This window comes from Mytilus edulis, chromosome 13 (assembly GCF_963676685.1).
Source record: "Mytilus edulis chromosome 13, xbMytEdul2.2, whole genome shotgun sequence".
Taxonomy (NCBI): domain Eukaryota; kingdom Metazoa; phylum Mollusca; class Bivalvia; order Mytilida; family Mytilidae; genus Mytilus; species Mytilus edulis.
This window is the reverse complement of record NC_092356.1, coordinates 59,608,789-59,623,191: the sequence shown is the minus strand read 5'-3', so window position 1 is coordinate 59,623,191 and position 14,403 is coordinate 59,608,789. Positions and strand designations below refer to the sequence as shown.

At 30.6% G+C, this 14,403-nt stretch overlaps 1 protein-coding gene across 1 annotated transcript in view; it reads right to left on the bottom strand.

Moving 5' to 3' along the window:
• LOC139501521 (uncharacterized) overlaps positions 1-12,453 on the bottom strand; it is a 50,814-nt gene extending 38,361 nt beyond the window's left edge. Inside the window, exon 1 of the mRNA XM_071290636.1 lies at positions 10,939-12,453. Coding sequence (XP_071146737.1) covers positions 10,939-12,135 — 1,197 coding nt within the window. The 5' untranslated portion in view covers positions 12,136-12,453. The remainder of the gene's footprint in view (positions 1-10,938) is intronic.
• Between the last annotated feature and the right edge of the window lie 1,950 nt (positions 12,454-14,403).

Here is a 14,403-nt window from a genome sequence, read left to right as displayed (position 1 = left end):
AAGCTTCCATAGTATACAGCATATTGATAGGATACAATGTAAACACAATAACGACACTATAAAGTCGACATTGCGATGTTGACAATATCGACAAAACATCGTGCACTGGAAATAGTTCAAAAAATTGAGAATGGATATTGGTAATTTGTCACAGAATCAACAATCCGATCAAGATAACAAAAAAAAAAAAACAGCCGGAGGCCACAAACCTTTTTTTGTTTGATAGAATTCGGCTACTAGATGCAGTGGTGTCTATAATATATCTATGTTGAATCAATAAAACAATCTTTATGCGGGATATTACAGCCTTATTTTCCAGATTATTGCTATCCAGATATTCTCTTCTTTGCACGAAAATAAAAAAAATCAATAAAGCACTTGTATCAAATAAGGAATATGGCAGTTGTTATCAAATATATAGTTCGTTTCTATGTATGTTGCATTTGCTTTTGTTTTTGTTGCACTTCCGTGTTTCTGTTGTTTTGTTGTCTCTTATTGTTGATGTGTTTCCCTCGGTTTTAGTTTGTGATCCGGATTTGTTTTCTCTCATTTGATTTATGACTTTTTAACAATAGTATACTACTGTTGCAGTTATATGTATATATTTTTATATAAGAACTGATAACCTTGCATATACTACCTCTCCAAGATTATCTCCACATTACGACACTCTTGTTTTGAAATCGTGAAAGGGAAGTTATCACAGTGATAATTTTAACAAAGCCTGAAAACTGATAAATTTATCGAATTGTCTTAATAGCGATTCTTACATGAGATGTGTTTTTAAAAGACAAATATATCTATTAGCATCATTTGTCTGATTGGTTGTCAGACGGAATTTTCTAACTTTTGTGTGAAAGCATTTAAAGCATTCTGTTTAATTATACAGTGGAATAACAGACTGCAAAGTTCAGAAATTGAATATTATAACCTAGATACATAAACATTATTAAGAAGTAAAGTTTGTCGTCAAGGACATTTAGTAAATACTAGTATTCCAAGGGGAAGTTGGGAGGATATTAGTAACTGATGTGTCCGAATTTGTTTTTATAAATTTATAAATTGAAATGAAAAGATGAGTAAATGAAAATTAAGAAAAAAGAAATCAGAAGTACACGTCAAGTTTCAAATAAAATATTGTAGCACGAAGATTTTTTTGTTGTTGCTAAAACGTAACACTGTTACTGTGTTGTACTAACTCAATAGAAAGGCATTTCACTTGACCCTTATAAAAATAATGTTTAATACTGTGAATTAATAATGCTATTATATCATTTTAGTTTTAAGTCGAAATGATGCATGCACTTTCTTTGATTGAGACAAAACAGTCATGTAAAATACGCCTGGGCATAACAAGATGTACCCTTCTTTCTCTTTCCGATAAGAATCATTATATAATTTATGCCACCCGTATGCGACGGACGCATCACGTGTATCCCTTGACCGTTCGTTCTTCCGTATTTTCTTCTTCCCGTCTTTCTCTCGTGTCGTCTTTCGTCCTTACGCTTTTCTGTCTGTTCTTATTTCGTTTAAAAGCTTGCGCGGGGGCAAATGTGTCATCAGAAAATACTTCTGTTATTTCCAAAATATGTTGCCGGGCAAAGATGCAAGTTAAATGGTTTAAAAACATCTATCTGTGGAATACTCCTTCTACGGGATTTATTATCATTAATATCAATTATAATGTATTTGCACCTTTTATAATTCACTGTTATGTGAACTTTGAAGTGTACAGATATCTCGAAGTTTCATACTTTAATTTGAGAATAAACACATATTAGAAGCGAAACATCCTTAATTATGCACCTACAAGTACATTGTTATTTTCTTCCTATTCTTATAAAGAGTTCAATTCCTTTTGCGTAGTTTAAACTGGATATCAATATGTGTTTACATAATTAAAGAGTTGATTTATCAATATCATTGGCTTCCAATAGTTACATAAAACGGTATTACGCTCATAATTAAAACAAGATAATACATAATTTCCTATGTTCAAAGTACTTAAGTATTCAATTTCCTGTAAACATTTAAAAAAAAAATAATATAAAACGATCCATGGGAATCCCAACTTTTCAAAACGTCATGACAAATGTAAGAAGATCTTGCTATTTAATTTGGTTAATTTTACGAGTCACCAAAATACTTCTTCAACACAAAATAAAATAAAATTAGTACATAATACGGAACAAGGTATCAAAATAAAGTGCACTAATTTCATTTTGGACTTTTTAAAACAAAACCGATTACACGTGTTTTAATTTGACTTCATATATGTGAATTTTAAACAGCCAATTTTAATCCTCTTCATACTGTCAGTTGTCCTTTTGGTGAGGAGTTACGAAATGTGTTAACATATTTTCACCGGCATAAATGGAAAGATTTTTTCCGTATTTTGTCAATGGATTTATGAGTTTGAACAGCGGTATACTACTGTTGCTTTTATTTATATTCCCACTCTGATCGAGACATGTCTTTTTGTTCATGTTCTTGTTCGTTTGCTGCATAATTAACATTATAACATCATTTTACTCATACTTTACATATGTTTTTTATGTATACTATATCAGCATATTATGTTTGTCGATGTTCTGTGGCGAACTTTCTTCACATCAAAGGTATAATCATACTTTTATATATGTACCATAACATTTCATATTAACCTGTCTTGTTGAATTTATCTTTATATTACCATAAGTAGGATATTGATAGATCATCGATTATTACTCAAATGAAGGAAGTACAAGTTTTATATGAAGATAGGTTGTAATATCTAAAGAAAAATTATATGGTTTCATCACGCATTCTGACAGTTTACCAAATAAAAAGAAACAAATTGAAAGGCTTATTTTATAGCAATAAAAAGTGAAATATATCGTGCAATTTTGAAATAAAAGTAAATCAAAGAAGAATCACACATGTACTAGTATCGATTGAATAGCATGATTTGTTTACTTTTAAAATTATCTTTATATGCAAATGCTCTGCAGGAAAGATATCTTTCTGCATACATAATTGGTTTTCATAAGACGAACATTTTTGCTTCCGATTTCTACATAAAAACAATGAAGCAAAAGATGCAAATAAGATAATCAAATCATAAGTTAAAAAAAGGACAAAGTCTTTTCAATAAAGAAAAAAAAAATCTACAGATTACTACACAAATGAGTAACAAGATCCCCCTCCCACCAAAAATGAATTAGGATGAACTCTACTATATTCCACAGATCCAACTTTAGTTGTGGCACCCGCCATGCTGTAATGGCAATAGGAATGTCAGTAATAAAGTGCATTCGGCGGTATCGAAATCGAATACCTAGAGTCTTTTGATTTCTGGGAAGTTCTGTATTTCTCAATCTGTAGTTTCATTAGTTTATTTTTACCAGACAAAGTGTTGTCTATATTTCATCAGTTTATATCTCGTAATCACCCCTGTGGCATCCTTATGTTATGCCATATCTTAATTATATTGTCCGGTTGAACTCAAGTTTTAAATCTAAAACAGCTATAACTAACAGCCATGTTAGTAAGGCGAGCGACACTAAACTATAAATATAACAAGATGATGATACTAGTAGGAATTTTTCTTGTTACATTAGGTTTTAATCGATGTAGATATGCGTTTACGATTTTATGCACATATCTTATATACTAGTACTTCAATTTAAATGAAAAATACATTATGATGGTAACGGTTGTCAAAAGCCACATATTTGCCTAGTCATTTGTCCTCAAAGAAAACAACATTAAGATTCGTGAACATAATTCCTTAAAGTATGTTCAAATTAATTATAACTGCATGTTTACACTAAACTTATTGCGATTAGTGTATCATTGAATTATTAAGAGTCTTTCAATATTTCAATTTCCAAAGTATAGGATGAATCAATATTCAACATGAAATCCATTATATTTGATGAATTTTAAAACTATGACGAGTTTGCAGTCACGTATTGTTTTAAGTATCAAACATGAAATCACTTTTGTATATTTGAAAAAGGTTTACCAGTTCAAGATTATCACTTGAATTTCAAAATTTCTCAATAAGTTTTCCTTGTCAATCAAATTGGTAAGCCATATGATTTGGTAATTGTAGTATGTAGAATACACTCTAAATGAAAGTTTTAGTCTACATATTACATGAAAGTCAGCTAAACCATTTATATTAATGATATTTAGAGTACATGTAGCAATTGCTCTGTTCTTTGGTAAACATAGTTTAATTTCTTCTTCTTTTAGTTGATTTTGAAAACTATCTATTCTTTAAACTAATGTGTTTTATATGAAATTTAAAGTTTTGCAATTAACATTCGTAGGGATAATTTGTAAGAGTACGGCTGAGCAAATATCGAAAATGACCGTACTTGTTTATTTGATCGTAAACGATTAGTTTTTGTAGTTTGGCGTACATAATGTGAAGCTGGTACATGTATTTATGAGTTTGTTTGCTATGTCCTTTTAAAACTAAATTTGAAATCATTGTATTAAAATGGTATGTTTAATTATGCAATGGGTTTGTAGTGCGCAAACAGCAGAGAAGTACCAGGAAAACTGTTGTATTCGTTAGTTGATGCAGACGTTTTGTAGTCATGCTTGATTAAGTTATCTTCATAGATGTTATGTACTGTCAACTGACAACATGCATCATAAAGTGCTGTCCCTTGTCAGGATTATGCAATAGCCAATTAAGGATTTATCTAAGTGATTTTTAAGAAGGTAGACACGTATATGGAAAAAATTCTTTTCAATATACTTTTAAGATTTTTTATCATTTTGTCTCGACTGTAAATTTCAACACAGATCTATTGAATTTTGAAACGAATGCCTATGTTTTGGTTATAGCAACTAAAATTACGTATACAGATACATCTCAATGTTTTAAATAAAAACGTAGGACACGAAGGTGCAGACTTTTTATCCGAGACACGTGACAATACACGTGATACTGATTAATCCTAAATTACACGTTCTACTAATGCGTTGCTTAATCAACATTAAAACCATTCAAGTTAATTTGATACTTTCAATAGGCTCTAATATAAAGTGACGATTAAAAGAAATTTTTCAAAAGGAAATCAATGCATTTCTGGTTATTAACTTTGTTAGGTAATAAAATTTGTAAGAAAATATTTAATTCGGCTGTTTAAAAGATTTTCTTAATGAACAGTATAACTATGCTATAAAATTGAATATCCAAATCAATACTTCAACGTTAGTTAAATAACAGTATTTATATTAATAAAGGTATACTGTAATCCTCTCAAGACGAAAGTGATAAGGTTTTCTTAGAGAACGTGATTGATATTTGTTTTTAACTAGCTATCCATAACTGCAAATAATCTTAGATCAGCAACTTTGTGTTTTCTGTTTCTATTCTAGTTGTTTTAAGGTTTTTTTTCCATTGAAATTAGTACATTCATTTCCTATTAATGTTTAAAATATGTTTTTTTTTGTTTTCATGCTACTGTCTTATGAAAATATAAGAACTTATGTCCAACACACTTATATTATATTAACAATTTTTGGCTGTTATATCTTTTGATTTGAAGAGGCCAACAGTAGTCATATTATACCTTTTCATTTAAAATCTAATTCGGTAAGGTCGATGGTTGGTACCTATAAAACGTTTAAAACCGCTGCAATTGCGTACCTGTCCGAAGTCAGGAACCTGATGTTCAGTTGCTGTCGTTTGTTGATGTGGTTGATAAGTGTTTCTCGTTTCTCTTTTTTTTTTACAGGTTAGAACGTTGATTTTCCCGTTCGAATGGTTGTACACTAGTTATTTTTTGGGCCCTTAATATCTTGTTGTTCGGTGTGCGCGCTAAGGCTCCGTGTTGAAGATCATACTTCAACCTATAAAGGCTTTAATTTTACAAATTGTGAATCGGATGTAAAGTTGTCTCACTGGCATTCATAACACACTTTTTTTTAATTCTTTATCCGAAGACATTAGGACATGACGATTTATAACATCGGAGAAACAGACAGACAGTGTCTAAATGAACTTTATTTGCCAAGATGTAGCATAGCGAATTAAAAAATGCAAAACTGAGTTACATAACATAAAAATAATACAACGACGTGATCAGAGGAACATTACATTTACATGACACAGGGAGAAACAAATATTCTTGACAAACAAATTTGGCAAAGACGTAAGTATAAAATATGTAACACATTACCAGACATTATTTTATTAGGGACCTAATATTCACAACGCGCCGGTATAACTCATCAACACTACTGGCTAAGGTTCGGAGATGATTTTGCACTCACATCGCGTCTGTTTTACTCTTTCACATGCAGTAAGTGCATATTACCAATTCCGGCGCCTGTAATTCGGTTGTTGTCTTTTGTTGCTGTCAGCATAGCGAGTTAAAAAACGCAAAACATTCGGTTGGTCTTGTGTGGACGAGGCGCGCGTATGGCTAATTAAATTTTAAAACTGGCACCTTTTGTCAGCTATTATTCGTGTGTTTCACTGTCCTATATGTTCTCCCATTTATTTGTATTGTAGTTCTATCATGTAATGTTGTCATTTTCATGTTATATTTAATTTTGCCATAATAAAAACGGGAGGTTTGCCATGCAACAAAACCAGGTTCATCCCAACATTTGTTTGATTAAAATGTCCTGTACCAAGTCAGGAAAATTGTCATTGTTATATTATAGTTCGTTTCTGTGGGTGTTACATTTTAATGTTTTATTACTGTTGTGTCGTAGTTTTCCTCTTATATTTGATGTGTTTCTCTTACTTTTAGTCAGGACTTTTGTACTGACATGATTTTAAACAAACTACTAAATGCTCCGTTTATAAATTTTGAAATTATTAAGAAAACACGGTTTCAACTCTCTCAGTTAATGTTGGCTTAAGATGAATTTGGCTATTTATTTTAGGTATTTTTGACAAATAGCTCTTCAACGGTTTCGGTACTTATACATCTTCGGATTTCAAATGTTTGGCTTTGAGTGTTCCTGATGAAGGTAAATCCATAAAGCGCTTCCGACGCGAGAAATTATTTAACGTGTTGTTTTCAATTATTAGTTTGTAACCCGTATTTGTTTGTTTCTCAATCGATTTACGAATTTCGAACAGCGGTATACTACTGTTGCCTTTATTTAGCCATATGCCTTCTTCGTTCATTATTTTCATGATATAACTTGCACAGTTTCATGACATAATAAGATTAAACAATGTCAACGTTACAAAATAAACACACAACTGTGGAGATCAAAAGAGCATATATTTTGTCGCGTTGATTTCTTTGAGACTAATTTGAGGCTTTATTTCTCTACATGTAAGACGTTTTTCTTCGCATTGCAAAATTGAAATGACAATTTAAAATTCGAAAATATAAGAACTGATGTCTTACAAACTAAAATTATATGAACATCTTTGACAGTTATTTGTTTTATCTTTTATATAGTTTGCTTATCGAATTCAAGAGGTAGTCATATTATACCTTTTAATGTAAAATCTAATTTGCTATTATTACAAGGTAAATATGTATATCCGATCAGAATATAACAACGGAGAAACAGACACAGATTTTCTAACTGCGTGAACTTATTGGCTAAGATGAAGCCTAGTGAATTTTAAAACGCAAAATTGAGTTACATAAAATATAAATAACACAATGTCATTATCAGAGGAGCATTACATAAGAGAGACTACTATTCTTGACGAAAATGTATTCTTGGCAATGACATTAGTATAAAATATGTAACAAATTATCAAACATTAATTTTGTTTGGAATATCTATCATGAAAAACCTTAAATATTATTTGCTATTACAACAAAGAACTGTTTCGTCTATTGAACAAAACGTGTCAATTCGAATAATTTAATAATAATCATATTGATAAGCCATCTCAAATCTCCTCTGTTGATAACGTTCTATTGACAAAAAAATATTGTTTAATGAGAATCAGATTTCACAAGGAATATAAAATCTCCTCTGTTGTTAAGAATTATTGTGTCTTGTTTAGTCATAAGCCACCTGATTAGATTCATAACAAATCACGAAACCTTAAGAAATGCCACTGGTATATTAATTATCGAATTTCTCTCAAATTTCACAAACAATCTAAGATCTATATTTTTACAAACGATTATTCCGAAATGTTTCTTTACACCCGAGGTAAGTAAATGTATTAAGATATCTCAAATTTTAGACATAAGCGTTATGCGTCTGTGCGCACGTTATAAATTACATGCGTCCGAAACACAGTTCTTGATTTACTTTCATCAGGAACTCTCTAAGTCGAATATTTGTAAGCTTAATATGTATAATAATCGAAACATTTAAAATGCTATATGACCAAAAATAACCTAAACACATAGCAAAATCAAAAGGTCAACTTTGCCTGCAAGAGTTGTTGCTGAGTCTTTAGTTGTCTATGTTGCGTGAAGTGTACTATTGTTTTTCTGTGTTGACATGAATATCAATAATGTGGTCATTTTTATAAATTTTCTGTTTATAAAATTTTTCGAAATACTAAGGATTTTATAGTTTACCTTAGTCGTATTTGGTACAACTTTTTGGAATTTTGGATCCTCAATGCTCTTCAACTTTGTACTTGTTTGGCTTTATATATGTTTTCATATGAGCGTCACTGATAAGTCTTATGTAGACGAAACCCGCGTCTTGCGTACTAAATTATAATTCTGGTACCTTTGATAACTATTTCTGGTGGTATTTTTCGTTTTTAGTCATGGCGTTCTCACTTTATTTTTAACTTATGGGGTTGAATGTCCCTCTGGTTTTGTTCGCCTCTCTTGCAACTTTGGATACTTTATAATTTCGAAATATATACAAAGATCATTTTAAGAAAAGTTATTATAAATTATGTCAGTACCGAATTTAACTTTATTAAGAATTGTTCAAACAATCAAAAAGCAAAAAAGCAAAGGATGCGTATCAATAAATACATACTTTACGACTTATGCTTAATAAAGTTTAAATCGGATTATGCATTTTCAATAGATTCAAGTTTTGAAATGTCTATCTGTCACAGCTTGCTACACTATTGTTAGTAACATCTATTTTAATTTAAGATCAGCATAGTTCTTTTTTTCATATGATATGACGGATGTGTTGACATGCAACTAATCTTCTTCAATAATTGAAAAGTGTTTATATCAAACAAACTGTAACCTCTAGAAACCAAACATTAGAAATCCAAAAACTAATATCTCTAATTTTCAATTAAACAAAAATAACCACCCTTAAAACGTTAATTAAAGTCATTATTAGATAACGTTTGCTGCAGGTAAAACTGGTCCCTCTGAAGGGAGACAACAAGTCTAGCATCAAATAACAGAAGATAGAGTTTCGCCTTGTAAAATGACATTTTTTTTCAAGAAAAAATACTAAAGTTTAACAATTCCGTTTCTCTAATTGTTTGGGTCACGTGTTTCTGATGAATGTAAAGACAGCCGAACAAACATTATACATTATTACAAATGATAACAATTATCGCTAAAACAAGCTGCAAAATATCAACCGATTGCATCAGTAAAGTCCTTTTGTCCTCGCTTATATAGAATGAAACACTAAAACTTCCACACAGTTTTACAAGCCACATAAACTAAGCATTGCTTACGGAGCTATTTACTCATAATTACCCAGTACAACAGACCACACGAAAAACGAATCACTTACTGAACTCATATACATCAAGCAACAGTTGTAATTTATAGATGTCTAAAATAACTCGCAAAAAACCGAATAAACAAACATCAATGACATAAGATCAATGTAATGCGATGTCATTGACACAATAAATATAATGATGGGAGCAACAAACATCCTTTTCATGGTCATTAATATCAAAATATGTCACAAACTACTTGTTATAAAATAGAATAATAGGGAGTATTTGTCAATACATAGCCCTTTTAGTATATTATACTGCACAGTAAGTCTTTTGATATTATACTGATCGCAGTTCATATATCATAATGCAAAGCACAAACGCTTTTAATTAATGTTGTTATTGATAAAATAATTGTTATATTTGAAAGAAAATATCTGGCAATACAAGTAGTTTTATGATTATAAAATTAAAGTCAGTCTGCTCTGTTGTCAAAAATATTTTAGCAATGGATAATTGTGTATTGTTAAGTTTTACAAACTCATCAAATATACTATATGTAGGCTTTTAATTTGTTACGCAAAACACGCGTTTCTCCTTCAAGAGACTCATCAGGGATACTCGACGAGAATGAACCACCAATTAAGATTTATGATCAACAGAAAAAGTTGTGAAATCTGATCGTGTTATTATAATCAATTTTCTTTTAAATTTTAGGAGAAATCTAAAATCAAATCTGATATCATTTTGTACAAATTTTCCACATTTATCATTCACTTCATTTCACAATGAAAAAACCTGACAAGCATCATGGTGGTCGTTAAATATTTGATTCAAAGATGAAACACAATTTCGTATATATATACATAATATTTTGGAAGTATTTGAATAGTTCTAGATATTTATGATATTTATAAGAACGGAATCGACAACACAATATATATACCGTTGTTTGTTTGTTTTTTGCATTTTGTTTTGGATATTGTTTTGCTAATGGTTTGTAAATTTGTCATCTACTAATGAGTAAAAATGTCCCTTTGGTATCCGTCAACAATCTTTTATGATTAAAGGATATGTAAGGATAAAAAAAATTATTCTAAATGTTATGCTAAAAAAGGGCGTTAATCGAAAAATGTAATGAAATCGTTTGGAATTTGAATATATATTTACTGGAAAGGTTTTTCTAATATCCATAAACAATTTCATTATAATGAACACTAGTGTACAATCATTTGAAAGATTTAAATGGACATTTGACCCACCTTTTTCAAAGATAAATAACAGACTTTTTGTGGACAATAAAACATAAAAATAAAAAAATATAATAGGAAAAACTATACCTGCATTGGGCTACTTGAAGCAGCTATTTCTGTGAAACCAACAACGTCACTGAAGAAAATTGACACTGAATCAAAAGTTTCTGCAAACACGTCACCATTTTTACTACGGAGATGTGAAACAACAGATTTTGGTATCATTTTGAAGAGAAGATCTTCTGCAACCTGTTTTTCTTTATCTAATTCTTCCGTTTTAATTTGATATTCTTCTGCAAATGTTACCATACATTTATTCATTATCTTTGATGTTTGAACAACAGCAATTAACATGGCGGCGGTAAAAATGCACATAATTATAACTGATACAATTTGTCCTATATAGAATGACTCCTTTAAACGTGTATTTGTATCAATTTCATTTCGTAGTTTATCTAAAGCTGATCGGATATCTACAAGTATATTGTTTAAAACGTGTAAGTGCTCAGAAAATAAGATTTCGTTGTGAACAAATTGTTGACATGTTTCTTTCTCAATTTTTGTAATAGCTTGTTTATCAAAATTTGTCAATAAGTTAAAATCCTTAACGTCATGTAAAGCATTATTTTTCATATAAAAGTATCTCACGTGCTGAGCATCACTGATAGTTGATATAGAAGATGCACAATGAAATGTTTCAAGAATACAAAAAGTCCCGGACTTTACAAGACTGTAGAAATATACAAATTGAGATGGATTTTCAAAATGGATACGTTCTAAATCATACTGAAGGAGAATTAGGGTACTTTCGATCATAAGTTCCATTTGATATGACGTGTCGTTTGTACACATCTCAAAAACAGTGGCGTTGCATAAATTCCGGAATTTTGACGGAATAACTGTTGAGTTACACATAGCGTGAAATTTTGAAATAGCCAAGGAATTCATATCGTAAACAATTGAGGAGTTGTTAATCACGGTTTTAAGCACACATTTAGCAGTTACTCCTAGGAGAAGATCAAGAAATGTATCAATGTCTTCTTTTGTTATCTTAATTATTTCTAGACTTCCGTCAGCAGATGTGTAATTTTGAATGTTCATAGATATGATAAACGTTGATATTCCAAGAATCACTATCACTGATAAAGTACATATAACATAGACTTTAAACAAATGTAATTTTACAGCCTGTCCGAAAAATGATGGATGTTTAATTGCATTTTCTACATCGGGTTTCCTTGTTACAAGAGGTGCGACCGAATTCTTCTTTGATGTTTTTAACATCGTATGTTTAAAACGTTTAGCAGTCTTAAAAACGCAACTTCCACAAGTATCCAGCTTGGTATATTTGGCGTGATCCTTTTAGTTATATCACCTTGTTAGGCAATTCTCTTTTCTAGTTATTAAAACAACTTAAATAGATTTTTTCCTCTCAATTTACACCACAATTGACATTTTCTAAAAAGAAAAATGCTTCCGTTTTGTGGACGAATAGACCCAAAAAACAAGATATCTCAATTTATTTAGAAAACCTATTTAAGATCCTTTAATTAACTTAAATCAGGACAACATTAAATTCCTAAAGAAACTCGGTCATCTTTCAATTAGCAGCAGAAATGTTTTTCCGCTATATACCTATGACAGCAGCATGACATTAACATTGGTAAGCCTGTAAATGATTTATACACCTTTCAGTCATTCATACTGATTTCCCAGGTAACCAATCAATGTTTATATCTATAGGATTCTATGTGAATGCTAGCATGTTTGATGGTTTTAGTGACTTAATCTGCATTTTATTTTTAATATTTTTATACTAATTATTTACTTTTGTAATAATAACAGAATATCAATTAGAGCAGAACTTTCAGATAAATATATTAATTGGGTAACAGATATTTAGAAAACCAAGATAAATCAAGGTACCTGTATTTATAATTACCGATTATAAATCTCATATATCGATTGCCAGACAAGATCAAGGTGAACAACCCAAAAAAAAAATGATGACACCGCATAAACTAAAAACAAAACGACAACAGATGTGTGTTAGAAGAGCAAGCATCTTCACCCTTGGAAAATCAGACTTAGTCTAAATGTCGCGATTGAGATAGGAAAAAGCGGTAAAAATTCAAATATACTTATATCTAATATAAAGATCAAATACCGCGAAAACATGTCACTATTTAATATAGACATCAAATAATAGTATCAGTCAAGCAATTCTCGGTGGTGACCGTAAAACGTATGTAGTGACGATTTCGATCGTTCATTTCGATAACTCTGTTAAAGCAATATTTGTGTAAGGAGCACATCTATGTAATTGAAGTCCATAAAGTGTGAATTATTTTTTGTAATGAGCACGCACCTGTTAATGAAGTTTGTATAGAATAAAACAGTTTCCTTCTCCTAGCGTTCCTTTTTAATCAATAGAAGCACCTTAGGTAAAAAAAAACCGCGATGATTTAATGCACGAGATACCAGGGGAGTAATAAAAAACATAATAAGTGCAAGAAAGATAGACTAAATCGTGCTTAAAAAGGCACAGACAAACAGAACAATCCACAAATAATTCTACAAAGCAAAGATAGAGCTCCATAAAACCAAACCAAAAAGCTGAAGATAAATGCAGGTGCTTTGAAAGGGTTGGCTATTTTTGTTCCACAAACAGTCGTGTAGCTCATGAGTAGTACATATTTACTGACAAATAACATTTGGCGATGTCACAAACCAGAAACAGGTGGTAGGATCGTGGCTACGATAAATGGAACTTATTGCCAACTGCCAATAATATTCAACAATTCAAATATTGAATATTTTACAATTGGAAAATTGTTTTAGTTTTTAAACAATATCAATGTCTATATATTAATTAAATTGACAATAATAATAATAAAAATATGTGTGCAGCTGAAAATTATTTCATATAAAGATAGATCAAAAACTATTTACAAAAGGGAAGAGACTATCCCTTAGAACTAACAGTCTACGTGCAGATGTTGTAAATCTTGTGATATATACACATTACTAGTTTCCGGGCGGATTTTCTATGTTAAGAATTTCTTTCCTCACATTTTAAACTTCTGCATAGTATTATAAATCTTCTGGCTTTTTCTTACGCAATGGATTTAATCATTTGCCTACCAATATTTTAAACAAATTCATTTCAGGTTCATCTCCTACAAAATTGTTCATTTTGTTTTCTTTCTTGTACTCTTTTTGCCGATACGACAGTCTTTTTAAAATATAAAGTTAAATAAAGAGAACCCTATGTTAATGTGGACAATAAAATTGGACTAAAACTGTTTAGGTAAGAGACAAGGAAATGAAAATAGCAAACATCTATGTTGATTGTGATGAAGAAAACATGCTTACCTTGAGATCACCCCTAGTTTTTGGTGAGGTTCGTTTTGCTCAGTCTTTGGTTTTTAATGTTGTGTTTTAGGTACTGTTGTTTGTTTGTTGGTCATTATTTTTTTGCCATGACGTTGTCAGATTATTTTCGAGTTTGAATGTCCCTTTGGTATCTTTCGCCTCTCTTTTCCAATGATT